The sequence below is a fragment of the Rhinolophus hipposideros genome, assembly GCF_964194185.1.
Source record: "Rhinolophus hipposideros genome assembly, chromosome: 12".
Taxonomy (NCBI): Eukaryota; Metazoa; Chordata; class Mammalia; order Chiroptera; family Rhinolophidae; genus Rhinolophus; species Rhinolophus hipposideros.
The window spans coordinates 13,937,598-13,964,669 of record NC_138058.1 but is presented as its reverse complement, the minus strand read 5'-3'; the positions used below and the strand labels follow the sequence as shown (position 1 = coordinate 13,964,669).

At 44.9% G+C, this 27,072-nt stretch overlaps 2 protein-coding genes across 4 annotated transcripts in view; one reads left to right on the top strand and one right to left on the bottom strand.

Annotated features, from left to right (window-relative positions):
• Positions 1-7,869, top strand: part of RMND5A (required for meiotic nuclear division 5 homolog A) — a 65,321-nt gene extending 57,452 nt beyond the window's left edge. The window contains exons 7-10 of one of the 3 annotated variants that reach the window (XM_081068964.1): positions 43-145; positions 2,078-2,232; positions 3,370-3,457; positions 3,982-7,869. In XM_081068964.1, coding sequence (XP_080925090.1) covers positions 43-145; positions 2,078-2,232; positions 3,370-3,433 — 322 coding nt within the window. In that variant the 3' untranslated portion in view covers positions 3,434-3,457; positions 3,982-7,869. The remainder of the gene's footprint in view (positions 1-42; positions 146-2,077; positions 2,233-3,369; positions 3,458-3,981) is intronic. The other 2 variants (XM_081068965.1, XM_081068966.1) reach the window with 2 other exon arrangements.
• Positions 7,870-15,370: 7,501 nt separating this feature from the next.
• On the bottom strand, positions 15,371-21,568 carry CD8A (CD8 subunit alpha). Its single transcript, XM_081068963.1, has 6 exons — positions 21,416-21,568; positions 20,953-21,318; positions 20,232-20,342; positions 19,909-20,013; positions 19,277-19,307; positions 15,371-17,129 (listed from the first exon to the last, which is right to left on the bottom strand). The coding sequence occupies exons 1-6, from the start codon at positions 21,462-21,464 to the stop codon at positions 17,078-17,080; spliced, it is 714 nt and encodes a 237-aa protein (XP_080925089.1). The 5' UTR covers positions 21,465-21,568; the 3' UTR covers positions 15,371-17,077.
• Between the last annotated feature and the right edge of the window lie 5,504 nt (positions 21,569-27,072).

Sequence of the window (27,072 nt, the reverse complement as noted above, 5' to 3'; positions counted from 1 at the left end):
ATTTCTAGGACCACACTGACATTTCCTCTTCTGTTCTCCCAGTTTCTCAGCAGGTTGTGTGGCGCTGCCAGCTTTAATTAACATTAAAGCTGTGATTGAACAGAGGCAGTGCACTGGAGTTTGGAACCAGAAAGATGAATTACCTGTGAGTTCTGTTTTCTATGGGTTACTTACCTTTCCTGCCATTAGCAGAACACGGATGTTAAGGGTTTACAGTGTCAGTCTTGCCTTTTAACTGGGAAACATTATCATAGCTGTTTGACAGGGCTTCTTTTATGTATATGGTGACGTGGTTAAGTAATAGAAGTGGGGAGCGAGTACATTTTGAAGGCACTGCAGGAGTTTTCTGAAAATTTTGACTTAGGGTGGCAGCGAAAGCTAATGAAGGAAAACAGAAGTGGGGGTGTGTGCTGCAGCGTGCAGTGGGTTCTCAGTGCAGTCGACAAACCACTCACACTGAGTTGTTGAAGGTGTAAAAGCAGTGAGTTAGGATGATTGGGTCGGGTTTTATCTTAAGCATTGATATTTGTGAGCTCATGCGTTTCCGCTGGTTACAGTTGTCTAATACCAATTAAAATAAGTGCATAGCTATTAGAGGTCGCCCTTGTGACACCTGCAGTCATCAGTGGCCCTCCAGGGCCGTGTGCCTCTTGCTGTTGTGGAATTGGCCATGTGTTTAAACATCAGCTCCAGTCACTTGTCGTCTCTAAAATGGAGACCATCTTTCTCTTTTGGGACTATTAAAGGCTAGAGATGACATAGGAATGCTTGAATAATATGGGACACATAGTAGGTACTCAAGTTTTGCTGTCATGTTAGTGACAGTCATTGTAGGTGTGTTTGTTTCCACCAGGCCTCTGACAACAGGCACTGCAGCTTTGACGAATTACTGCTGCACGGTTTTGTCACAGACCGTAAAGGCTCAGGGGCTTTCTGCTTTTGACTTTTGGCTTTTGGCTTCTTTTCTGCGACCCCTGTGCACAAGTTTATCTGTAGTTACATTGTTCTTGCAGCTGGTAACTGTCTGTTGGCTGCCCCCCCCCTTCTCCTCCGAGATCTGGTCTGACTCAAAGCGCAGGTGTATCCCCAGTGGGAGTGTGGTCAGGGCACAGGCCTGTGGCCCCCCTGCTGGGCGGCTGCGTATTTGAGCAAGTGAAGAGAACTGGAGCCTTCACGGGCTTTGCTGGGGCGCGTGCCTGCAAGTCTGGCAGTTCCCGGTTGTGTTGTAAGCATCTCTGACACTTGTGCACTAGAGAGAGCACACGGAAATCTGAATTCACCTAAAGCTTGTGTGTCAGGGTCATAAAGCAATTGGAAGTGACAGTCTGGCCATTACTTCTCAGAATTATTCTGTTACACTTTGCCAACGTTCTTGAAAGAATCTTGGTAAGAGCTTTTATATTGATAGTCATTTTAGATTTAGAAGGAAAGAAAACAGAATTGGCATTTGTGGAGCCTCTTGTCATGTGCCAACTGCTGTGCCAGGTGATTTCATACCTTTTGCTTGTTTTGTTCCCTGCAAAGAGAAATAATTGATGTAAGTGTCGTGAGCTCTGATGTACAACTTGTGAAAGATCCTGCTGCACTTTAGCTTAAAACCCTTGTTTTAGGTGGTTTCTCTGGACCATGACACACAAAACATGGGAAACTCAGATCTGAAGCTCACACGGAAGCAAACCATGTACAGCTGCCTTTAAAGGGATTAATAATTACAGCAAACTGTATCACCTCGCTAAGTGTGCTGCAGAACAGTCAGGATTTCTGATGGGTTTTGCTGTTGGTATATCCTGATGAATTTTCAGGAGTGTTTGATTTTTAGAGTGTGCTTTTGCCTTTGACTCTTAACTCTCAGACATCAGAATTTGGTTTGAAAGAAGCATTATAAATAATTTTGAAGGTTGATTTAGAATTATGAAGTAATGTTCGAATCCCTAAGATCGTCCCTAATGAGCCAGAAGAATGCTATAAAAAGGTACGTTCAGATGAGCAGATTTGATAAATGTCCTTTGCCGCACTATGCACACGAACGTGATGGTGTTCCCAGATAGGACTTGAGCCTTTTTACTTTTTTTAACAGATTGAAGTGGACCTTGGTAAAAAGTGCTGGTATCACTCTATATTTGCCTGTCCCATTCTTCGTCAGCAAACAACAGATAACAATCCGCCCATGAAATTGGTCTGTGGTCATATTATATCAAGAGATGCCCTGAATAAAATGTTTAATGGTAGCAAGTAAGTGTCTGATTTTTTAAATGTTAGTAAAAATTTTCTTTTGTAACTTAGTGGGAGGATAAGAAGTAATGAGGATAAGTAAATATTGCTAGAATTTAGAAATAGATTTCATAACTATTCATTTGGCATGGTAGTTTCTGATTATTTGTCAGTCTTTTTAATTTGTTCATGGATTTGGTGGTTAGGTTTATAAGCGTGACCTTTAACTGTTGATTAGGCGGTTCAATGTCACCCCCCCTGCCTTTTTTATACAAGTGGTAGCATGTAGCATGCTACTTGTTCTGTCAGTGATGTATCTTACAGGTCTTAATATATGCTACAGAAAGAGCCCTCATTCTCTTTTTAAAACTGCAGAGAATTCTACTATATGGAAATAATGATCATTTAGCCAGTTTCTTATTGATGAGCATTTCACTTTTGTTATTGTAAAGTGAATTACTTTATATGTGATATGTAAGCTCATAGACTTGAAATTGCTAATTCAAAGGGTATGTACATTTATAATTTTTACACATTATGAGTCCAACTTAAAAAAAAAAGTCCCAAAAGCCTATTTCTAGCTGGGGTAGCTAGACAGTTTTTCACTGGAGTTCCTTTCAGACCTAATGGTAAAGCCTTTTTGTTTAAGAGGAGGCCTTGGCATGTAACGAAGGTGTTTGTGCCAATCTGGCTGGTTTCGTGTGCCCACTAGAGGGCATGTCGGCTGCTCTTGGTAAGTTGTGTGTCTTGTAGGCTCAGCAGCTGGTATCTGATTTGCTGTTCGTGAGTGAATTTTGTGACCCATTGATTTGAAACTCATTTGGAGACAAGTGCAGCTTAAACCTTGGAGAAGAAAAACTGAATTTACTTCCGAAACCCCCAAAAGCAGTTTTCAGAACAGTTGTCTTTGTTTTGTTTACAAAACCATTTTTACTGATTTCCACTGCAGAGAGACCTTTCGTTTGGGGTCTGGCTTACGTGGCATTTATTTGGGACCCTTCAGAGCTTGCCTGTTATGTTGAGGGAAAGCACAGCTAACCCTCAAAATTACAGGCGTAAGTGTTTGTGTATAAGTCTGTGTGTGTATAATTGTTAGGTGAAGTTGAATGCTCAGTACTGATCCTGTTCCTTGATTCATTTGTTTTTCCTCGTCTTTAGATTAAAATGTCCATATTGTCCAATGGAACAAAGTCCTGGAGATGCCAAACAGATATTTTTCTGAAGAAACGATTTTAGTTTGCAGTTTGTAAGTGAAAATGAATTGTGGGTGCATTTCAGAAGAGAACGTTCCATTTAATGCAGCTAACCAAGGACTCCCGTGTTTATATAAGCTAACGCTCCAGAACCTTGGCGAACATTTTAGTGCACACACACCGAGGGAGTGCTCCAGATGAATATTATCATAGGGCTTTATTATATTCTTGGTCTGCATTTCTGATCAAGTAAATAAAATACACCAGCAGTTGTCATTCAATGCAGGTTTTTGTACTTAATTCTATGGTGATTTTTTTTTTTAACTTTTTAAGAGCAGAAACGGAAAATGACCTGTCTGCCATGTGTTTAGTATTTCTTCTGCTTTTACTGTTGTCATTTACTTGATAATTGTAAGCTTTGAGAATGTTTGTGAAAAAGTTTTATTTCCTGTTATATATATATATGTATATATATATGCATATATATATACATAATTTACTGAAAATTCTTCAGAAAAAGTTTGAAAAACTGAATTGTGGTTATAAAACTAATTTGCATTTTTTTTTTTTGCTTAAGGAAGAAAGCTGTGATAGATTCCAAATTTGCTTTTTGATGTTTTTCTCTGCTCCAGCTCTCACTGAGAAGTCAGCAGACCTGCATTTGAGCTCTGCTGGTAGCCTCGCTGCCTCTTTAAAATTCCATCATGAACTTAGCAGGTTGGTGTGAGAAGTCTTCCGCCAGAACAGAGTAGAAGGAGTACTAGTGTTTCTTTGCTTTTATTGCCAAGAGGTGCTTGTTTTAACAGTGTGTTCAATAAAATGAAATTCTGAAGTTAGAAGTGTTCATAAGTTGATATTTGCTCTCTTGGTCTTGGGAGCCCTATTCTCTGAAATTTGCCTTCAGGAGTTGGCTGTCTATTGCATTTGTAATCATTGCAGACACGGTGTTGTGTGTGCGTGTGTGTGTGTGTGTGTGTGTGTGTGTGTGTGTGTACACCAGCATCAGACATTGTGCATCTGGAAGGGAAGAAGCATGTTCTAGTCCTAAAATGCAGTTACCAGATTCATTACTTTAAATCCTTATAGTTAGGACCTAGCAAATTTTCTGTAGTGCAGAATATGTTTATTGCTGTTTTTGTATTTGAATAGTAGCCTGTTCCATGCCTCTCCTGCAGCGTGTGTCATCTCATTGACTGTGAATCTGTATATTATTCTAATGGCTACACATAATGAATGATCTTTTCTCTTGTGAGGTATCTTCGTTTAATGCACTATCCAGAAATAGCCATGTGTAAGAGTCTTTCTCTGTATGATGAACTACATGGAAAAGACTTCTATGGACGTTATTCTGACTTAATTCCATTAAGTCAACTTCATTATAAGAAGAATGTTATGGAAATCACCAAATATTTTGCAACTTTATTTCATCTGACTTGGAACTGAACATCACTGTCATAAGAAAATGAAAAAAGAAGAAAATGCAGAATCAAAGAGAACCATGACACTTCACATTTTAAACTACAGATTGACTTATTTTGGGGGGGAGGGAGAGAACAGATTTGGTGCTAATTGGAAAGTGGCAGCATTTGCAGTAGTGGGCCTGCCTGGATGGCTTATCCTGAAATGCTTACCTGGGAGAGCTGGGTTTGTTTCTAAGTAGAGCAGGACTGCAGAGAGCCCTGCTTGACTCCTGTGTGATCGGGCGTATGTTGCGGGCCACTGTGTGCCGTGTGGGTTCGTTCACCAGGGATCATGATTAGCCTGCTCAGAGGACTCGCCTTGTCCGACCTCAGGCAGCCTCACAGCGACTTTTGCCCCGTCTCTGCTTTCCTGTTGGAACCCTCTAAGGTTCCCCTTCTCTCCACGAAAGCAGTGAAGGAAAAAAGCAGAGAGAAGCTCCTTGGACTCCAAAAGAGAAGGTAGAGAATTCAAGACAGTACTCTCTGGTCTAGGATGTAAAACTGGTTTATTACGTATTTTCCCTTTGAATTAAAACCTAGAGTGTTGTTTTTCTTTTTAATCTTTTTTCTCACTAGGCCAGATTTAGCTTTATTTACAACTTATTCTCACCTTTTCACCTCAAACACCTACACAGCATTTAGGCTTCACACAAGGTTTGAACAACATAGACATTGCTCTAGAGGCTGGTGGAAAATATTTTTGGTGGCCAGCAGCTCCACATAGTTTTGTCTCAGGCCACATTCAAGGATAAAAGCCAGAGCTCTGCTCTGTCTCTGCCCCAGTGCTGGGAATCTGTTGACAGTTTTCTGTGCAGCTCATCGAACTTTAAAAGGAACATACTTTAACTGAAGCATTTGATTTTACAGTTTCCTGTACAAGATCCTTGTAGTACTGCTGGGCAGGGTTAGGGCCACAAATGTGAAACTTGATCTGACAATTTAACATGAAAATTATGTGTTATGACCTTTACCTAAATGCATGGACCTAAAATTCATTGGTGACTAAATGTGAAGGAGAGGTAGGTTTGAAGAGGCCATACCTTAACCAAAGATGCTGAAATATAACAGTGCTCGAGAAACACCTTCACTGATGGTGTCAGGGCCACATTGTCACTGCGGCTGTGGATGGCAGCCATCGGGGGCGTGTTCATCATCGTCCTCTGCCCAGAGCCAGGGTTTTGGCCATCAGACTAATTATAATAATGTACGTACGTTGAAAACAATTTCAGAATGGTCTCTTAAACTCGTTTAGGACATTTCCGTTGATCAGTCGTGGGCTCTGCTGAACCAGTAAAACCTTACTTGACTCTTTGGTTCTGATTTAGCGACAGAATCAGTACTGATAAGTACCGTGTGAAATACAGTGACTAAGGTTTGTCTTTTCAACTTTCCCTCCTTTGTGTGATGATCAGAGACGCCACTTCTGTTGTTTTAGTGGTGATTATATGAGACTTCTAATGCATAAATGAACGGGTATTGGTGCCTCTTGATTTTAGAGCTTTTGAAAAAAAGAGCCACCTCACATTCATAGGGTGTGTTGGTATATTTTGTGAGTGCACGAGCATTTAATTGAAAATAAGAAAGTTAAATCTTCTGTTTTCGATTTTTCTGTAGCAGCTGATGTATACAGAGACACTGAAACCCACGCCACATTATGTGGGGAATGAGGATACTTTTTTTCTCTCTAGGTAGTGCTGTAGGTTATACAGTTTACGTTCAGTCTCCTTTATGCTGTGAGTAATTTCCACCTCAGTGATTTCAGCCTTTGGGATAGTAGATAGTGCAAAAACCACGAACTCTCGGTTATCCGCACAGGATGAGCTGCTGGTAGACATTAGCCCTCTGGTTTCCAGCTCAACCTCTGATTAAGTGGACTGCCAGTCAGGCTGGTCAGCCTGCTTAGTCAGAAGACTCAGGTTATTTTCAGGGAAGGAATGGAGGCATGGCTGGTTAGTTTCGTCACTAGGATGTATAAGGTGAAGACAAACCAAATACCTTTCATAACTACGTACATTATCTTTGGTAACACTAGAATTCTGTGGTCTTAAGAATTCTTAAGTATGTTAGCATACTTAAGTATGTTAGCAAGAAACACACACCCTCGTTCCTTCAGAAGCCCGTCCAGCTGTGCTGGGTTTTCTGTGGTACAATAGTGTTTACCATACGCAGGTACAAACTTCATGGACTGTTTATTAAACTATAATTGAATAGATAAAACCAAAAATCAAATGACAAGTGTATTTTAGTAGCAGATGAGACAGCGAGTTGTAGGGCAAGTTTGCCACTGTTGATTTTACTTCAAGACATAGGGAGAGAAAACAAAGTTTTGTTTTCAAGACATTACCCTCTACAGTTTTAAACTGTAGTAAGCATATGCTTCATTTACTTCCAAAGAGGCAAAAGAAGCTGGAATCGACTTATAGCACATGCTTTGTTTCATGTTATGGGTGAGGACCTCCACTCTTATTTTAGCAGTCACTTAACATTCTCCAACAAAGCAGATGTGAGATTCATGAAGATTTAGTGCCTGATCTTTTTTTGGGGAAGGGGTAGGAGTGAATGTTTTGGGGATGGGAAGGAAGCAGGAGAAAAACATGGGAGTGTGAGTGAGCGTGCATGTCTCTGAAATTCACCATCACCCCCACCTGTGTCTAGCAAGGAACAGGTACTTAATGTATTTTGCTCATGACTGCAGTGTGCATGTGCATTTTTTTTCCTCCTCCGCATTCTCTAGACTTACACTAAAAGGATTCATCAAATCATCTTGTTCAGATGGCTCAGGATTGTGTTTCTTTTGCTTACCCTGTGCTCTTGGGTTCTATAGTATTTCTATAATTATGTAACAAGAATAGTGTTGCACTGTAATCTATTATATAGAGCTATATGTATGGAAAATTTTGATCAGTTTTTTAAGAAATGTATCCTGTTTGCAAAGGCACAATAAAGTTGCATATTATAGACTATAGGCAATAAAGCTAATAATAAAACTTATTTAACACACACCATATTCATATTCTCTGTTCATTTGATTTTGGAAAAAGTCTAGACTATTCAGTAGTTTCTGGGATTTAATTTTAAAAGTTTTGATATATTAGAGTTTGGGGAAACAAAGAAGTGCTTTGTTAATATGTGTGTTCCTATGTCAAACACATGGCTTCTGTGTATATTTTTAAAAATTAAAGAAATGCACATTTTACAAGTTTTGTGGAAGCAGTCTGTAATATGTGACAGAGGTAGGAGGGAGGTGCCAGTTGTAAAAACATTGCTGAATGCATTTGCCTAAGGGCCTGCATGTACACAATTTAAGAAAATATCTTGGTCACCATCTTTTCCTGTTTCTGTGCCACTAGCAGTGTGAGAAGAGAAAGTGACTGGGCACAGTCCCGTTTCTAAGTAGGTGGTTGCCTTAGTGTTTCCAGTAACACCCATCCTTTGATGGCCAGGACCCTGTCCTGCATTCTGACAAGTGTGATAGTATCTGACTGGGAAGAGACCCCTCAGTACAGTTCTGCCCAGGCTGCCAGTGGAGGGGCTGACACCCGGCATTGCCAGGGAGGAGAAGAGGCTGGAGAGTCTCTTACTCAGTAACAAGCTAAGGTAACAGAGACTAAGAATCTATTTGTGCTTTTGTATATATTTTTTAGAGAAATCCATCCGATTTTAGGTTTCCTACCTATGGGAACCATTGCAGGTACCACTCAGGCACATTTGGAGCTTGTGGTCGAGATGGCAGAGACAAGGCCTGACAGGTCGGGCCAAAGGTCTCACCACCTAGCCCAGCAGCATTTGGGGCTCTCTGGGTCCATAGCCCCAATAGCATTTGGGGCTCTCAATGGGTCCATTGGCACCCCCTGAGAGCTTGTGAGAAATACTGAATCTTGGGCCTCAGCCCAGATCTGCTGAGTCAGAATTTGCATGTTCATGAAGAAACTGGCTTTCCTTACAAGGAGTCTCCTGGGTTATATTTTATGAAGTATCCTTCCTCTTAAATGTGGCAGAAAAGGATCTCATGTGCTGAACATGAGGAGTGCATATTTTCTTTTTCTTGATGACTGAGTTCTGAGTCATCAAAAAGGTTAAATTTAGTGTGCTTTGAACTCTGTTTTAGTGCACAGTTATTTTAAAAATCAGTGGATTTCTTTAAGCATCTAGATACTTGAAAGAGTGTTAGATTTGCAGCATGATAAAGTGTATTTTCCACTTCCACCCCACCAAAATGGGGAAGGACAAGCACCAGCAGTGTAAAATAATGGAATTTTATAAGGACAAAATACTGAAAATGCACCTAAGACAAAACAGTAAGCTGGATGCCCCTCACCCTCCCAGTAGAGAAGCTTGATAAACATCCCGGCAAACAAATGTCACTTCCCAGAGGACATGCTTTCCTGACATTTTTTCTGGCACCCAGTAAGAAATGAATATCATTACTCTGTATACACATAAAGTTATATTTCAGAAACAAGTTTTACAAAACTGTAATCCTTACAATGTGTGATGCACTGTTGTATTTTCCATCTCTTTTTTATTTGTTTAATGCTCATCAAGACTGAATTGATTTCATGACTAATGGGTCTAGATCCACCATTTAAAAAACCTTGCATTAAGGGACAATAAAACAATCCATTCATAAAGCTACTTTGAAATCTCTGTCAATATATGTATGATGGAAAGTATTTTTTCTTTTTCCAAAAAAATTCCAAAACAGCTTTTCTTGCAGTGGGGTATTATACTCCTGTGAGTCTTCTCTGCTAATAAATATATCTAAACGTTAGAAGTATTGTCTGTGTAAGCTCCTGTCAGTCAGGTTCTGTTGAGCTTGCTTAGCTATGCTTCCAGCTTAGAAAAACGCAAAGTGCTTCATGCTAAATATTGGCTTGGCAGTACAATCGTTTAGTAACGTGTGTCAAGTGCAGAAAATAACATCGTGTCACAGTACCTTTAGTGATTTAACTGGATTTTTAAAGTGCCAGGCACTGAGAAAAACAGGGTCCCTGGCCTCCTGGGGCTTGTGGATTGTTGAGAGATACATAAGAGCAGAGTGCCAAGACCCTGTAGTGTGGTTAATTCCTCCAGTGACCTAACTACTGGGAATGATGGGAGGGAAGAGAAGGGAGAGATGCAATAAGCTGTTTTTTTAAGGCCCACTCTGGTTACAGTGGGGTGAAAGGTGGTTGGGGAGGGGATGAGGTTAGAGCCAGGGAGGCAATTAAGGTGAGTGCTAGTGTTTGGTGAGCAGTGTAGGTCCTGGGATACAGTGGTGAGCAACACAGACTTAGTCTCTACTCTCAGGTGAAGATCAAGATAATCCGAGAGTGAGAAATGGAATGAAAAGAACAGCACGTTAATGTTTTTGTCACATCCAGTCCTCTGAACCCTTTGTAATTTAGAGAAGCATTAGGTGGTCTCTCTCAAGTGATGGGCTTCCTTGCTCTAGTCTTCTAAAGTATTTTCCTGTTTATTATCTAGGCGGGTGGGTTTCTAACTTCACAATACTCTCCTTGCTCATATTGGTCTCCTGCACTGTGCATTGTGTGGTATTTTGCCAATTTTCAGTCGGGATTGGTATTTGTACTCCATCTAAACACTGCATTCAGTGACTGCGCAAGTACTGTCATCCAAATAAAGAACTTGGGTGTCATTTCCCTTCTAGAGCAAAAATGTAGCAGTCAAATTGAATCATTTCGAGAGCTTTCCCCTGCTAAACAGTTTAGAAATGCATTTTAGGTTTTCTTTCATTCTTAAGCACAAGACCTTGTTGCTTTTAGTTATTTTAGGTAAGGAAAGCTTTGAGAGGTGGTTCAGGAAATTTGGGCTAAGAGCCTCTGTCTTTGCTAGCGTGTACCAGTTAGTAGCGTGTGTGTGGAGTAGGCAGTCTAGGGGTGTATGGTGTCTTTATGCCATTGGGGACCCAGGTTCCCATCTTTCTGCTCCACAGCCTTAATATGTGGCCTCAATTTCATCTTCTAATTATAATTGTGTTCCAAGCATGAAGGAGAATGGGGCGGGAAAAGAATAAGATTTCAGTTGAGGTAGTCCCTTTAAAGAGTCTTTCCTGGAAGCTCCACCCAGTGATTTAATAGCCACACTTGACTGCAAGGAAGTCTGGGAAATGTAGTCTTACTGGGCACATAGCCAGCTATAATAAAATAAGGATTTTGTTAGTAAGGAAGAAGAGGTGAATGATGGTTAGGAAAGCAACTTGCATTCTCTGCCATGCTTTACTGTGCATCTCAGCCAGGAAATTGATGAAATGACATTCTCATGATGGAATTAAGCCATCAGCAGCAGCAATCGGTGCAGCCTTTCACCTACTTTGAGATATTAAACAGCTCCCTGATAAATCTCCAGCTACATCTCTGAGACCCTGGCGGTATTCCTGTTAGAAGCCAGAGCCTTGGCCTGACTTGACACAAGACCCCTGTTCTCCTCTGGCTCTAGAACCTTCTCTTTCCCATTTATTTCATTTCACAGCAGGTGGTGACCTTTGTTTTCTATCTCGGGCTGCATAGGTAAAAAGTATCTTTGGCTTACAGGTGCTTACAGATTTTTAGAGAATTTTAAAGTGTTTTATTCACCTAATTTTAAAAATTAAAAACACTAAAATAATATAGCAAAGCTGTATTGAAAAACAGTGTAGAGTTTGGGCGATGGGCGTATGGACGCAAAAGAACACATACTTACCCTGATGAGCTCGGAGACCTGCATGGGCCTTACAAATCCAGAGACCAAAAGTAACCGCACACAGTGGTTTTAACAAAGTTTCTAACTAAAAGCAGGTCGTGGTGGGTACTCATATCATAGGCCTGTAGTAGCTTCCTTGACAAAAGTCAATCTTTACCTTTGAAATTGTCTATTGTCGTTGTGCATCAGAGATAACATACCTTTGAAATGTCAGAGTAACTTTCTTTCCCAGACACCTCAAAGGCACAACCATGGGCACCAGGCACAAGGACACATCGTTGCCCACATTCCATCTCTATGTACTGTAAATGTTAACTATCTTGTACTCACACATGTAAAAGAAGTGTGTGTTTCTGCATTTTGCTTTTTATCCAATCCCAGAGATTTCTCTGCTTTGCTTTCTCCCACCTTCCTAATGTACCCCAATGTGTTTCATGGAACCCTCCTTACGGCTCCTCCCTTGAGTCTAATGTATAGAATAAGCTGCAAAACTGCCATTCTCCAGAGTATTTCCAGAGTCCATTGAGATTTTGTTTCCTGGTAATTGTCATAAGTTTGGCTCAAATAGACTCTTACAAGACTTATTTTTAGGCTGGGTGTTCTTTTGCCGACAGGATTATACCTGTACAAATCCTGATCCCACCACATTCTAGTTGTGTGATCTTGGGCAAGTGATAGAAACTTCTTATGTCTTAGTTTCTTCATCTGTAAAGTAGAATGATAATAGTTCCTACCTCATAATTTTGACGAGGCTGAAATGAGATACCTGGCCCATGGTGAGTGGTTAATACCTGTTAACTATTATTTTATTAAGTCAATAAAACCTAAGACATCACATATGAAGATCATAACCAGCTAAGGGAGACCAGGAAAGGGGAATTAGTAACTGGCATGCAAAGGTGAGAGATGTCCAGAGGGATGGGGACTGAGGCAGCAAATGACCGAGCACGTGTTTCCTGCTCTGCCAGACGCCTCCAACTGCTCTGAAGACGGCCAAGTTCTTTTGGGCTGTGGATAGGCATAGCCAGCAATAGTACAGCGGGTTGTGGCACTCAGGACTCAAGGCTGAGTGGAGCTTCAGATGACATAGTGCAGAGGCTGCATGGGACCGAGCTCTTGTGAGATGTGGAGGAAGGGTTGTCCTCCCACACACTGGGACACAGGTCCCTGGGTATACGAGCTCTTACAAGTTCGTGAACTCATCCTAGGAAAAGTGCTGCATACCTCACTGCTGACTATCACTACGGTCACCTTCAAAGTACTCCCCTTGGGAAGCTATGCACTGATGCCAGCGCCTAGTCTACCCTTCAAAGCAATTTTGGAACTCTTTTTCCGGAATGGCCATCAGAGCTGTCGTTCTATTACCCTTGATGTCCTGAATGTCATCAAAATGTCTTCCTTTCAATATTTCCTTTATCTTCGGGTAAAGAAAGAAGTTATTGGAGGCCAGATCAGGTGAGTAGGGAGGGTGTTCCAACAGTTATTTGTTTACTGGCTAAAACCTCTCTCACAGACAGTGACATGTGAGCTGGTGCATTGTCATGATGCAAGAGCCATGAATTGTTGGTGAAAATTCAGGTCGTTTTCATCCAACTTTTTCACGCAGCCTTTTCAGCTCTTCCAAATAGTAAATTTGGTTAAGTGTCCAGTTGGTACAAGTTCATAATGAATAATCCCTCTGATATCAAAAAAGGTTAGCAACATCATTGCAACAAGTTTACAAACTTAATTGTCTGACCTCCTACATAGTAACACTTGTATCCATTGTGACTGGTTACCATGTACCCCTTTTTGAGACTCAAAATAAGGGAGAATCAGACACAGATCGCAGCCTTCAGAGTGTAATTGGTAGGACACTGGTTTTGAAAAATTCCGTACAAATTCATTTGTTCAGCATTATTTGTTACTGTGTTCCAGAAGCTGTTCTAAGCACTTAAAAGAATATATATAAAACATATATTCTTCCCACCAACCTTTGAGGTAGGGACTATTATTACCCCCATTTTACAAGTGGGGAAACTGAGGTATCAAGACATTAGGTCACTTGCCAGAGAACACAGTTAATAAATAGAGCCTGGAAGCTGGTTTCACAGCCTCTGCGTTTAACCTAATCTAAGACAACCATAGCCTGCTTTAGTTCCCTGTGGTGGAGAAACATTGCTCACACCTGCTTTTTGGATAATTAGTTGGTCATAAAATTGTGTGCAGGGAAGAAGGATTTGCACACAGGCGTAGGGCAGGAGGGCGGGGGGCCTACTTGCTGGGAGAAAAGGGAGACCTATTCTTGACCCACTGGTTGAAGAGTTGCAGATTTCCAGGCATAAGTTGGGCTCTCTTAAAAACGGTTTTAACGGCTGGAGAAAAAAATGACGAATTTATGTTTTATTTCTTCCACAAATAGGATATGTTTTTGTTAAATGAATGACTGTTCAATGAACCACACTGTGGCTGGATTTCACCCAGCTGATACTATGTTTAGCACATAATAGAAAAGTTGTTTTTCTGCTTCCTGTTTTTCAGCGTCCAAAAATGTGTTGTGGGCATCTTCCACATAGCAACGTTTGTATAACCAATGCTTGAAGCTAGAGATTGGCAAGTGAAATATTACTGTTGGACTTGAGGCTGCTGGCTCGGAAAGGCTAGGTGCCTTTTCTGCATGTGTCGAGCAAATGCGCTGAATATCTGTGGTCACCAGCCCACCTTCACAGCCCACATTTAGCATGCTTTACACCTCACGGCCTGCAGATTGGTTTTCAGTCCCCTGGTCCTGAAGGCCAATCTGATGAACACTTTTTCCTGTGTTGATATTTCTAATCTCCATGTGTACCATTTTATTTGTGGTAAGTGAAACCCTTTTTTAGGGGCTATGAAAACAAATCAGTAAGTCTTTCACTATCTCTGAAGGCTTTTCAGTGTGGCTCCCTAGCTGTAGGTGAAAGAGGAAATGCTGCATGTGATGGGAATGCCCTTTTTTGGTCTTTGCCCTGGCCCAGGTTCTCGGACATTGGTGCCCAACAGGAGGGGAGTGCCTGTTGCAGGATATTTTTCCTCCCCCTTTGCAGGGAACCCGGAGACAGCCCAGAGCTCAGGCCCTGCTTCCACGTGAGGCCTCAGAACCTGGCGCCTGCTCCAAGCCGAGCCTCCGTCCCTGAGGGTGTGCCCTGGTTCTGGTCAGCTGGATAGATTGGGGGAGGAGGGGACAAGAGCAAGATTTTGTCTCATAGGAAGTATTAAAAACTTTCGCAGCTGAAAGCTTTTCTGAAAGAAAGGGTTCTTGAGTCACATGCCAGCCAGAAAAGGGAGCAGGTCTTGGGCACGCAGTCTGAACCACCACCAACTGGCCTAGATGGAGAAGACGTGTGCTGTCCTGCAGTGGATGGCTTTTTTGTTTTGGGGAAGAAACACGGAAGTTGTTTTGAAAGAATGTACATTGGCTATAGATAAAGGAAAAGGTGGAGTGGGCACAGTGCTAGGATAGGTGCACAGGCTGTAAGGAAGAAAGATTTACTACTGATTGGTTGTGGGCAGCAGTCCAAAAAGTTCACATGTAAGCGGGATGCAGTGGCATCTGGGGACCTGCTACTTCTGTTTAGACAGCCATCTAGAAGTTGATTCAAAGCTGTAACATACATTCAGGAATGTGAGCAGTCTTGTGAGGTGGCCCACAGCTATTCACTGGGTGATTTACTCGTCTCTCTCACTTTTCTGCCTGTGCCATTTAGGACCTCTCAGAATCTTTCTCTTATCAGAAGTTTTCCAGCTTTCACTTCTGCTTTTTCATACTTGGGATACTTTTTCCTCTTGCTTTCTGAGTTTTTTAAATTAAGGTTGTGGAAGGCAGTTTCTGGAGGGCAGGAAAAGTTCTGTGTTTGACCTGGTGCTGTGTTCATTTAATGGTGTCTTGGAGCTGTACATTTATGATTTGTGCCATTTTACCCTAACAACAAGAATAAAGACTATGAATTAGTGTGAGAAGAGTATCAGCTCATCTGTTACCAGAAAGAACAAAAGAAAGGAAGGTGATGCAAGAAGAGGCTAATCTGGTTTAATTGGTGTGAAAATGGGGAGTCCAAGGTGAAAGGGATCTGAACCAGTAATTTTACTTTGGGGTATTTATTTTAAAGAAATAAAGATGTGTGCTAAATTTTAGCAGTATTATAGTAGTGAAAAATTGGAAACAATTGCTGAGTAATAGTTAAATAAATGATGGCACAACCAAAAATGGAATGTTATTTTACCATTAAAAAGCATATGTCACAAATGTTTGTTTATTAAAGCCCTTTATAAAAAGCATCGTGCAATCCCATGTTTGTTTGTTTTTAAAAGCACACTATATATTTTACATATATGCATAGAAAATAATCAGGAAGAATGTACACCATCATACTAACAATGGTTTATACCTAAAGAATTATGGGTGATTCTTATTTCCTTATCTATTTAAGCTTTTTCTTCCAGTGAGCAGACATTTCTTGGATGACACCATAAGAAAAGAAATGCATGTGCAGGACAGCAGTTTAGGCAGTTAGCTTCCTTGCCAGAAGAGTCTGTTCTGCCACGTCATCAAAACTGCATGTCGAAGGGAGACCGGAAGGTGCTGGCAGCTCTCTAACAATTCTGCCTTTACAAACTAAAGAGTCATCAATGATTCCAGGAGCATGTTCAGATATGGCATCTCAAATTTAGAGATTCAAGAGGACCTCCATTCACCTTTACTGATACTCAGATCGTATTTGTAAAGGGATGGTTTCTCCTCTTTCATGGGTCCCTCTGCAATGAAGGGTTGGGACAGTAGTTTCGCTTCCACTTAGAGATTTTCTTTAGAGATCAAGTTATTCATTTTCTAGGATTCAGTTCACCCTATCCACTTTATTTGAGGAATTCCTACCGTCTATACAGTTTCATGCTTGCTTATAGAAAAGTCTGATACTGTTCAACTACGTTGTGCGAAAGGCAGAAGAAGTTCTCTTATTTCATTACCTTCTCAGGGTGCTGGGTGCAGTAATGGGCGTGTATCACAGGTGCTCAAGAAATGACTTGTTCCGTTGCGCTTTGAGACACAGAACCCCACGCTGAGGCAGAGGCCTCCAGAAGAAAGACCTGAATGGTGTAGAGGAAGAGCCCCAGCCTTGCTGGGACTCTGATCAAGCTTCTCCCCTCTCTGGACTTCAGCCTCCTCCTCTGTAAAATGGATGGAAGAGAGGTTTGGACTGAATGGTTGTAAGGCCCCCACCAGCTCTAACGGGCTGGTCTGAGAACACAGCCTGTCCTTTCCCCCAATACGTGCGCACAGTGGTATTGTAACCTTTACAGTATACCTTAGACATTATCTAGTTTTGTTTTGTGTCAATTTAAGTAAAGACATAAAGAAAGAGTAACACCTCCTCCACCAACCAATGAAGATAATAATAATGAGAATGAACACATAAGGAAGGATGAAAAAAAAAAAAAGGAAGGACGGTTGCTCTCCTTGTAAGGCGAGTTCTCAGTATGGAGTCTTGTAGTGGCTGTCGCGCAGGGCCCGTTGCCGTGTTAGACATATCTCTCCGAAGGGCTGGGCTTGCCTCCCGGCCTGACCAGGGGCCTAAAAGAGAGGAACCGTCATTGCAGCAAGACAACTTGCAATGCGATGCCGTGTTCATTTCAGTCTCCCCAGCCTCCCCCGCCTCCCAGCCTTTTAAGGGTCTGAGGACTTATCCCTGAGGCACCAGCATGGGATTGGCGGAATGACATCAGCAACCTGCCAACTACCTTGCTTGTGCCATCTTGTTGAATCCTCACAGCAACCTAAGGGACAGGCACTGGTAACGAGAGGTTAGACAACGTGCCCACGGCCACATAACTAGGAGGTGGTGGAGCCGGGATCTGAACCCAGTTAGACTATTTCGTGGAGCCTTTGTCAAGGTCCCCATGGAGGTGAGAGAAGGAGGCTGATAACCAAAGTCATCAGCTGACCGGATTCTCAGCCCCCAGGAGGGTCACAGGGATAGGGGAGGATGTGAGCAAACCACCACCATCAGCCAAGTAGAGCCACTTTATCTAAGTGACCCAAATATGACGCCACACTAAAAATTCAGTACCGGGCTAGCCCCTCCTAAGTGGGCTAATGTGTCATGAGTGTCTAAACACCTTCTGTTGAAGGTGAGCTGCCCTCGAATACCACTGAGCGTGTTAACTCAGGTTTGTAGATTCCTAGGATATGTTTGGTCTGCATAGCTTTGTATTTCAGGGCAGAGGTCTATTCTCAGTTATTCATTTCAAAACGAGAATATTCAGAAAAGATGAGATAAGGGATGATTCTTCTCCAAAAGCTCCCCCTGCACCCCAAGTATTGAAATGGTTAAAAATCCTTTTCTGGTTTTAGAGTCTTTAACCCTTTGGTATATCACCTATAGTACACACATTGGAAATGCATTACATTTCCATTGTTAAAAATAGTGATGTGTAAATGTTGAATTTGGATCCCTGTAGAGAAATATCAAGAAATGTGAAATGCAAACCCCAGGTATAAAATTTGAAATGTTTTCATCTACTGATGAAATCTTCTCCTCCCTTAGCCACCAACCACAGGAAGGAGCCCGAGCTTTGGGTAGAACTTGCAGCTCTGCTACCTGCTGGCATTATGGCCTTGAACTCGTTATTACATGTCCTAAGCATCAGTTTCCCTTCTGTAAAATAGTGGTCACAGTAACGATTTTAAAGATTGTTATGAAATGTGAAATTTAAAAAAATATATACATATATATCTTTTAAAAATTATATATATATATATGTGTATATATATATATATATATATATATATATATATATATATATATATATATAAAGCAAGTAACGGGTACACTGTAGGCTTTCATCAAATGGTGGCCATTATTATGCATGATCTGAGTGTGATCATATCTCTGCCTTCTGGGGTAGGTTTCCTGATCTCTGAGCTGCTGATCTGTGAGGGGGATGGGACCATGGTGTCTACCACATGGGGTTGCTGTGAGGATAAGACAGATCCTGAGAGGAACCTCCATCACAGTGCGGGGCGACGGTGGGCGCTTGTTGGATGTTAGCCCAGTACCGCCTCAGCCTCATCGAGGAGAGAGGAGACTTGAGGGCCTGGTTTTTGTTTTTGCTTTTGTTTTCGTGCTCAGTTCAGAATGGTCCTGGGCTGGAACTGGATGGGGCAATCACTGGAGCTGCCAGATAGCTAACTGTCCCTGCCTCTGGTCCCCCCTTTCTTCCACTCCTGTCCTTGGCAGGAAATCAAGGCCCTGCACCGGCACAGGGAAATTAGGAACCAAGGCCATTACTTATTTAGTTCCGGTGATGAAAGATCAACTCTCTCTCAAAAAAACTAGATCAAGTTAGTAGCAAAAATAATTTTTCTTAAGAAAACAGCAAAACCCAGATGGAATCATCCAGATAAAGAGACCTAAGGTCTTTTGAGAAGCTAGGGTTATTTAGGGGAAACCTTCAGATGGGTGTTTTGGGGCTCTGCCAAATAAGATGCAGATTTACTTAAGTCACACTGCTCCCCCATCAGCCCAACCTGGGCCTCCATTTTCTCCAGTTGCCAGCCTTCTGCCTCCCTGTGCCGTCACTATGCTGGCTCCCTGTCCCCAGGACTCCACAGCCATGGCCTCTCTCTGGGAAAGGTTCCCACCACCCGCTGCTTGGGAAGCTGAGACCTGAGCCCAGGGCTGTCCAGGGGGTTAGCCCAGACGGTTATAAGAGACTCACCTGGGACATTTGCAAACGCGTCTTCGGTTTCCTGGGTAAGGAAAAAGAAGGGGTAAAGTGATTGCCCCCTCCGCCTCTCCCCTCACCTCCGCCAATAGTCGCCAAGTACGGTTTCTCCGTCCCTTTTCCTGTTTCTTTAGGGTTATAACTATTGAGAGCCCAAGTGAGGGCTTTTTTTAAACGTCCCTTTCTACATCAATTTCAAAGACACTGCAAATACAGACGTGGGTGAACATCGGTTGGTACAATCAACCTGCGCGGGACCCAAAGCTTCGCAGGGAGGGTGCCAAGGATAAACCGCAACCCGTGGTCGCCTTGACCCAGCGCTCGTGGGTCCCAGGGTCCCAGAGGTCCCCTCCCCCCTTCTGTAATAAGCCCGGACTTGTGCCCTCACTACCCGCTGCTGTCGCTTGGGGATAGATAGGGCTCTACCTTCCAAAAAAAACTTCCGAGAAAGGAAGGGGGGCGGTAGGGCTTTTCCCGCGTCCTGGCTCCAGGAAGAAATAGGCTGTGTCGGGCGCTGCGGTGCAGCTCCGAGTCCCAGATCTCAACCCCGTCGCCCCACACGGGCGGCCTGGAGCAAGCAGCGCGACGCGAGGGACCGCTCCCGGCCGCGATGCCCGAGGACTTACTGCGGCTACAGATGCCGGCGACGAGCAGCGACAGGAGAAGGACCGCGCAGGTGCCAGCCAGAGGCGCCCAGATGTAGGTAACGCAGTGCAGCCGCGTGGCGTCTGCTGACCACAGTGAGGACACCGACATGTAGGAGGGCCCGGGTCCTGCCCCTCCCCACCCCGGACAGCCCGGCGTGTCTCCCGGCTCCGGGTCTTGGTTTCCCCACCACTCGGACCGCCTTCGCGCTACCTGCAGGCTCAGCCTCGGCCCCAGCAGGGCTCCCCACGCGGGCTGCACCGCCCCGGCCTGTGCCCGCCTCCGGACCCTGCCTCTGCCTCACCTGCGCTCCCTGCGGCTGGCCGGCACGCCTCCGGGCGCACGGTCCTGGGCTGAGACGCGTTGGTGGGCGCCGGCGTGGGTGGCGGCCGCTCGGGCGTCGGGGTGGGCTTCGCTGCAGGAGCAACAGAGCGCGGTTGGGAGCCGGGCTGGGGATGTGGACCTTAGCCCTCCCCACCGCTCCGCGCGCGTCTGCGCCGGGGGCCTCCTCCTCGGGGGTTCCACCGGAGGACAGCCCGTCGGCCGCACTTCCTTCTGCTCTCAAGGCGGGGGACATAGGGTGAGGGTCTCCTGCTCTGCGACGACCCCTCTGTGGCGGGCTCGTACCGCACGCGGCGCCACCGACCGGAACGCGGGAGCTACGTCCCCTCCATCAGCCTCGCTCCAGGGCTCGACCCTGGTGGGGTCGCTCCCTTGTGGGCTTGTGTTGATACCCGCACCTTACTGACGAGCAAACAGACTCAGAGAGTTTAAATAGGGTACCCAGGACCACACAAGCACCTGAACTCGAGCCCAGATGGGCCGGACCTAAAAAGCCATCTTCAGTCCCTATCTAGCCACAGCTTAGCCTCAGTTTCCTCGTCTGTGAAATGGGAACAGTATCTAAGTGGACCCCCAAGGGCGCTAAGAGGCTCAAAAGGGGGGGGCGTCTATATGAAAAAATGGGTTCCGAGATGAGTCCCAAACCCCACTCCGAGAGGAGCCGCGCCCTCTGCCGCCCGGACCTGGCAGGAAGACCGGCATCAAGGGGCTGAAGTGCCATACGGAGTTGCTCAGGACCGCGCAGAAATAGTGGCCTTCGTCGTCTTTTCGCAAGCTTTTCAGGGTGAGGCGGTAGGCCTTCTCCTGGGTCCTCTCACCCGAGATCCACTTGCTGTCCAGCCCCTCCGCCAACCTGACCCGGCTTTGGGAGAGGTACATTCGGAAGCGGGGGCTGGTGGCGGGTCCCGGCGGCAGATAGAGCCACGAGCAGCCGGGCGCCGCGCTGGACAGCAGCACCTCACATTCCAGCCTCACTGCCTGGCCCGGGTACGTGGGCTGTTGCGGCGGCTTCACCCGGAACGCGGACGACCCCAGGGCCACCGCGGCATCTGCGGGGACAGGCGGAGAGGCTGAGCCGGGAGCCCCACGCGCCCACCCACGCCGCCCCCACCCCACTCCCGCTTTCCACGAGGGTCGCAAACTCACAGAGCAGCAGGGCCAGCGGCAGGAACAGCCGGGTCACCCGCAGGACCATGGCTCCGCGGCGGCTCAGCTGGCGCCTCAGACCGAGTGGAGGCGCAGGAGACAGCGGCCCAGCAGGGAAGTTGCGCCCTTCCGACGGCCGCCGAGCCCGATTTCGAGTGGGGAGGATGTGATGTCATCCGAAGCCCAGGCGAGGAGGGTCGCCCTCCTTCTCGCGGTTGTCACCTTCCAGCCCAGGGAGGGAGCTGGGGCCCGCGAATGGCAGCCGTCGGGGCAGCCTTGCCAGCGGCGGGGGGATTCGAGGACTGCTGCTTTGAGGACCAAGGAAAAGGCTTGCAAATAGCAGTTGGGAACAGTATCTAAGAAATGGCGCTCTTGTGGGGGTGACAGAGGATGAAGAGAGATTAGAGATTCAAGACCTGAGGGTGACAGTGAGCAGGAAAGCAGAGAGGAGTGTCCACTTTCTTTGCCCTGGCTCAAAAAGTGTCTCTAGCATTGTCACCTTGGGGCTTTGTCGGCAAAATGTGTATTGAGGGCTGAGAAGGGAGAGGAGGTTAGTGACTTGCCCACTTCTGGGAACTCGGTCGGGGGAGTCCGCTGCTGCCTCAGGGAGGGCCTTCGCCCTTCCTCGTGGGAGACTTCCGCGAGGCAGTCACAGCTCAGCCTCGCGTGGGGCGGGTGGTCCTCTGCTGATCCCACCTCGGGGCCTTCTCTCAGTCGCTAGACCTTTGCCACACAGCCTCGTTCCTTCTTAGGGTCATGGCAACAGCCTCCACGCCAGTGTCTCTCCTGCACGGTCCTCCAACCACCGGCTGCAAACACTAGTCTCATAAAAGGATCTAACTGTCACTCCTGCTGCCTCCCAGGACCTGCAGGACTGGATGGATGCTGGACCCCAGCTTGGCTCAGAGCCTTAGTTTGGGTGCTGGCTTCTCCCAGCCTCCACTCAGTCCCCCATCACTGCATCCTCACAGGGCTTGAGGACTCCTCTTGCCTTTGCTCTTCCCTTTGCTTCGAAGGCTTTCTTCTTATGCCCTGCGGCCAGCTCCGGAGCTGTGGGACGTGGACCCCATTTCTCTGTACCCCCAGCTCTGGGTGCTAGGCAGTCCTGGTGAATGCGTGGGTGAAGGCAGTTTTCCCTGTCTGGCCCCTGCACGCTCATGTCCCCTTCCTTTTTGTCAATTGCTATCCTGAAACCTTCCTGAGCCAGTGAGTGCTCTCCTCCCATTTCTTGAGAGTTTCTGGGCCTTCCCTCTTTGAATCCTATATTGGATGCACTTTACACTGCTGCTTGATTCTACAGTCAAGCCACATGGCAGTATCTGTTCCATGTGTCTGCCCTACCTGTGAGTTCTGCCCTGTGGGGACTGTGTCCCAGACACGCTCTGGATGTCACATCACAGCTTGGGCTGAGCTGTATTTTCAGACTACACTCCCCTTGTGAGGTCCGAATTTAAGTGTTGAATGGGCTTTAAAAAAAAATTACTTTGATTTCAATGTTCCCCTCCCCCCTCGAAGCATCCAAGGAGCTTACTCTAACATCGAATGTTTAACTTTTTATATCTAAGGTTGTTTTTTTAAGTGTCTTTTAACTTACAAGAGTTACATATTCTTTAAAAACTTCAGACAATACAAAAAAGAATACAGGGAAAGTTCTGTGTCTCAGCTTTCCTCATAGTCATCCATTCTCCAGAGCAAATCACTGTTACAGTTGAATGTGTCCCTCGGATTGTGCAAAACAGATGTTTGTACACCATTTGGGGCACACGTGGTTGTACTATGTGTATGTTTTTTGCAACTACCTTCCTTATCTAACAGGAGAGGGGAAGCTTTTCGTGTCAGCACATGTGGAGCCACCCCATTCTTCTAAGTGGGTGCCTTTTCATTTAAGTAGTTTCTCAATTTTTGTAATTACTAGCAAGGCTCTAGTAGATACAATACAGCTGTATCACCGAGGACTTGCACCAGTATATGTAACACTTTCAAATGAAAGATGAGAGAGATTGAGCAAAGAAACCCTTTGTAATGATGGTTATGAATGGGACACACAGCAGTGGATCCTGGCATGTTGTGTGTGTGTGTGTGTGTGTGTGTGTGTGTCCCTGGTTGTGTAGACACAGTGCTGTGCCTTAACTCACAGAAATGAAGGTAACAGCCAAGCCCAAACAGGCCGCCAACATGGCCAGCGTCATATTAAACAGCAGCTGCCCATTTTGCTGCACCTCTGTTCCCATTGCAAAGCATGTCAAATGACATTGCTGGTCAAAGGATGCAAATCAGGCCGGTGGTAAAGAGGATGGATGGCTATGAAAGTACACCTCGCCTTGCAGAGGATGCATGGACGGGAGCCAGAGTCAACCTGTAGATATTTCGATCTTGGGAACTATGCCTCTGAGTATGATGATGACCAGATTGGGGGTCCAATGTTTGCAAATAGAGTAGCCTCATCTCAGTCCCCTGGAAGTGAGCTGCTGTTGCCCTGGAGACCTTCCAGCCTTGTGGCTAAGAAAGTATCAGCCATGGGCGTGGCAGTCCCTTTGTACAGAGCACGACCAAGGGTGAGGGGGATGCCAAGGCAACATGTCTAACCCACCAAGGAGGCTCTGTGACCCCAAAGATATTTTTCACAGAATGTGGTGGATTCTCAATGTAACCACAATGACATCCGCTCTCTAGCAGGCAGGAGAGCAGATGCAATTACGAAAGTTCTGGGGATGATTGCTTGCTCTAGGGCCAGGTGTGCAGAGGGCTAGATGGGGCCTGCCCCTCCCCTCCAGGTAAGCTCCCAACTCCCACACTACAACACTCACACGGGATGATGTGAAGAAATGAGAACAACTGCACTCTGCCAAGCAAGCCCCTTCTTTTTAAAGACATCCAGAGAGATACAGGGTAAGAGAATAATTGGTTTCTATGCTGATTTTAAACATGTCTTTGTTTTTTTCAAGGTGTTTGTCCTTCAAACATAGAAATAAAATAATTTTAGTTTACACAAATTAAAGACATAGTTAGAACGCATAACTGGGCAGGGCCATAGTAGGAAATAAATCAGGGCTCTGTGCCACATTTCCTAAGATGCTGACTCAGGGACAACCTGGAACCATGGCTGTGGAAGTTGCCTGCTGTCTTCCCTTGACTAAGGAGTTAACTTATCCAGGCCTGGAGTTATCAGGCCTTGCTTTATCTTAATCACGAATATGTACCTGTGAGTTCTACCTCACATCTGCCACTCTCCCTTTCCTCCATTCTGGGACATCCAAGTTCGTCTAGGCTGCTGTCATCTCTTGCCTGGATTTTTGCAATGGTCTCCTAACTGGCCCCACTTCTACTCTGGTCCTTTCCATTGCTTCTGGTCCCTTCCAGTGAAAACCTTGTCCTGCCACCCCTGTGCTTCAATCCACAAGGGCTTTGCACGGTTCCTAGGAGAACATTGGGGAGTCCCAAATGTTGCCTGAGGCCCTGCAGCCCCATCTCCAGCCTTTCCTGCTTGACTGCTTCACATGTACTAGGTGTGGTGTCTCTGTTTTTGAAAGGGTCCTTGCTCCTTTCCACCTCAGTGCCATTGAGTATGCTATTCCCTCCACCTGGGATGTCCTTAGCTCTGCTTGGTTAACTCCTCTTTCTCAAAATCCAGCTTAAGGATTTCCTCCTTATGGGGCCCAGCGTCTTGCCCCCTCCCACTTCTGTGCAGTATAGACTGTCTTGGTGTAGAATTGACTCCTGGTCGTTTGCAGAATGTAAAAGAATTTATGAGACTCTATAAGAATAAACAAAGATTTATTGAAAAGTCAGAGAGAGAAAGAGAGAGAGAGAGTTCTGTTTGGAACTGGCAGAAGGTTTGTGGGCAGTCTGAGAGGGAGAGCTGTGGAGACAGAGGGGTAAGAGAGAGATACTGGCAAGTGGAGTTTAGCCAGGGCAGAGTCCGATGGGGGACAACTGCGCCATGAGAAGGAGTGCTGGGGTTTTATATTTTTCCAGGCAGGATGTAGGGTGCTTGCCATCTTGCTGGGGGACTCTATTACCATTCCCTTCTACTGGGAATTGTCCTGTTCTCATCTGTGATGAATGTCAGCTTTCAGGGGGTTTGCTGTTGTGATTGGGAACTGTTCTGTTCCTACCTATGATGGATGTAAGGTGCTTGTGAGCTTGCAGGTGCAGTGCTAGCCAGGGGAGTTAGAGCCAAGCAGTTAATGTTTAAGCTTGTTCCTGTTAGCCTGCAATCTCACTCCTGTTAGCTCTTTGCCTGTCCCATCCTGCCAGCTCACAAGCCTGTTCCCATTAACTCTTTATTTGTCTCATCATAGACCACATCCTTCTCAGTGTCACATGAATCTTGGGCATCCCTGGACTGGAGCACTTACTGTCCACAGCACTGGTTTATTTGCTCATTCAGCTTGATGACCCAGACCCTTGGTTCCTTGAGGAAGAAACCTTGACTTTCTCATGTTTATACTGTAGGGCTTAATAGTGGATGTGGCATATACTTGGTCTTCAAGAAACACTTGTTTGGTAAATTCTAAATGAAGGCAAAAGCAGAGTGGAAAAAACCAGAGGAGGTAGAGAGAGTTCATACCAGGTAAGAGTGGTCAAGAGAGGCTTTACAAAGTGGCTGGTTTGGAGACGAGGTTAGAATTAGGAGAGAGCTTGGTTAGAATGAGGCATTGGACTTGTGGTCAGGATGGTGCTGACACCATTCTTTAACACATAGTCATGGTATGGCTGAAAATGAAGAAGGAAGGGGAGAACGTAGATGCATTCAAAGTATATATAAGAACATTTAACTCAAATTGGGATGTGAATTCACTCCAGAAGTGATACAAATTATGTAACAGTCAGAAGACAGTTTAAAATAAAGAGAACAAGAACATGTAGAAAATGCAGAAATTAAACAAGAACAATTAAATAGAGATAAATACTGAGCATACTGGAAATGAAAACTTTAGATATAAACTAGGATACATTCTAGATTGGATATAGTTGAAGGGATAATTAGTAAAATGGAAGCTAGCATTGAGGAATTCACAGACGGTGTAAAGCAGAGATAAACACAGAAGCAGTAAGGACAGAAGCAGTTTGAAAAGCTGTTGACATGTGGAATGTTTAGCACTGTGAAATATTCAATAGGATTTCAGAAAGAGGAAAATAAAGGGAATGTGGAGAAGGAATATTGGAAGAGATCATGACTGAGAATTTCCACAATTAAATACACAAGTGCTCTCAGAGTGCCAAATAAGATAAATAAAAGTGCGAGGTCTGACAATTAAGTTTGTGAACTCATCCTTGAAAAAGTGCTCCATACCTCATTGCTGAATATCACTATAGTCACCTTTGAAGTACTCCCCTTGGGAAATTATGCACTCATGCCAGAGCCTAGTCCACCCTTCAAAGCAATTTTGGAACTCTTTTTCTGGAATGGCCATCAGAGCTGTCATCATATTACCCTTGATGTCCTGAATGTCATCAAAATGTCTTCCTTTTAATATTTATTTTATCTTCAGGTATAGAAAACAGTCATTGGGGGCCAGATCAGGTGAGTAGGGAGGTGTGTTCCAATACAGTTATTTGTTTATTGGCTAAAAACTCCCTCACAGGCAGTGCCATGTGAGTTGGTACATTGTCGTGATGCAAGAGCCGTAAATTGGTGGTGAAAAGTTCAGGTT

Bases quoted from the DNA above. Each gene is read 5' to 3' on its own strand.
- CD8A (XM_081068963.1), bottom strand. From the start codon at position 21,464: ATGGTCCTGCGGGTGACCCGGCTGTTCCTGCCGCTGGCCCTGCTGCTC. The intron at 21,319-21,415 runs GTGAGTTTGCGA...CTGTCCCCGCAG, and splicing joins GCCGCTGGCCCTGCTGCTCT to ATGCCGCGGTGGCCCTGGGG. The intron at 20,014-20,231 runs GTGAGGCAGAGG...CACTGTGGTCAG, and splicing joins GCCAGCCGCAGGGAGCGCAG to CAGACGCCACGCGGCTGCAC.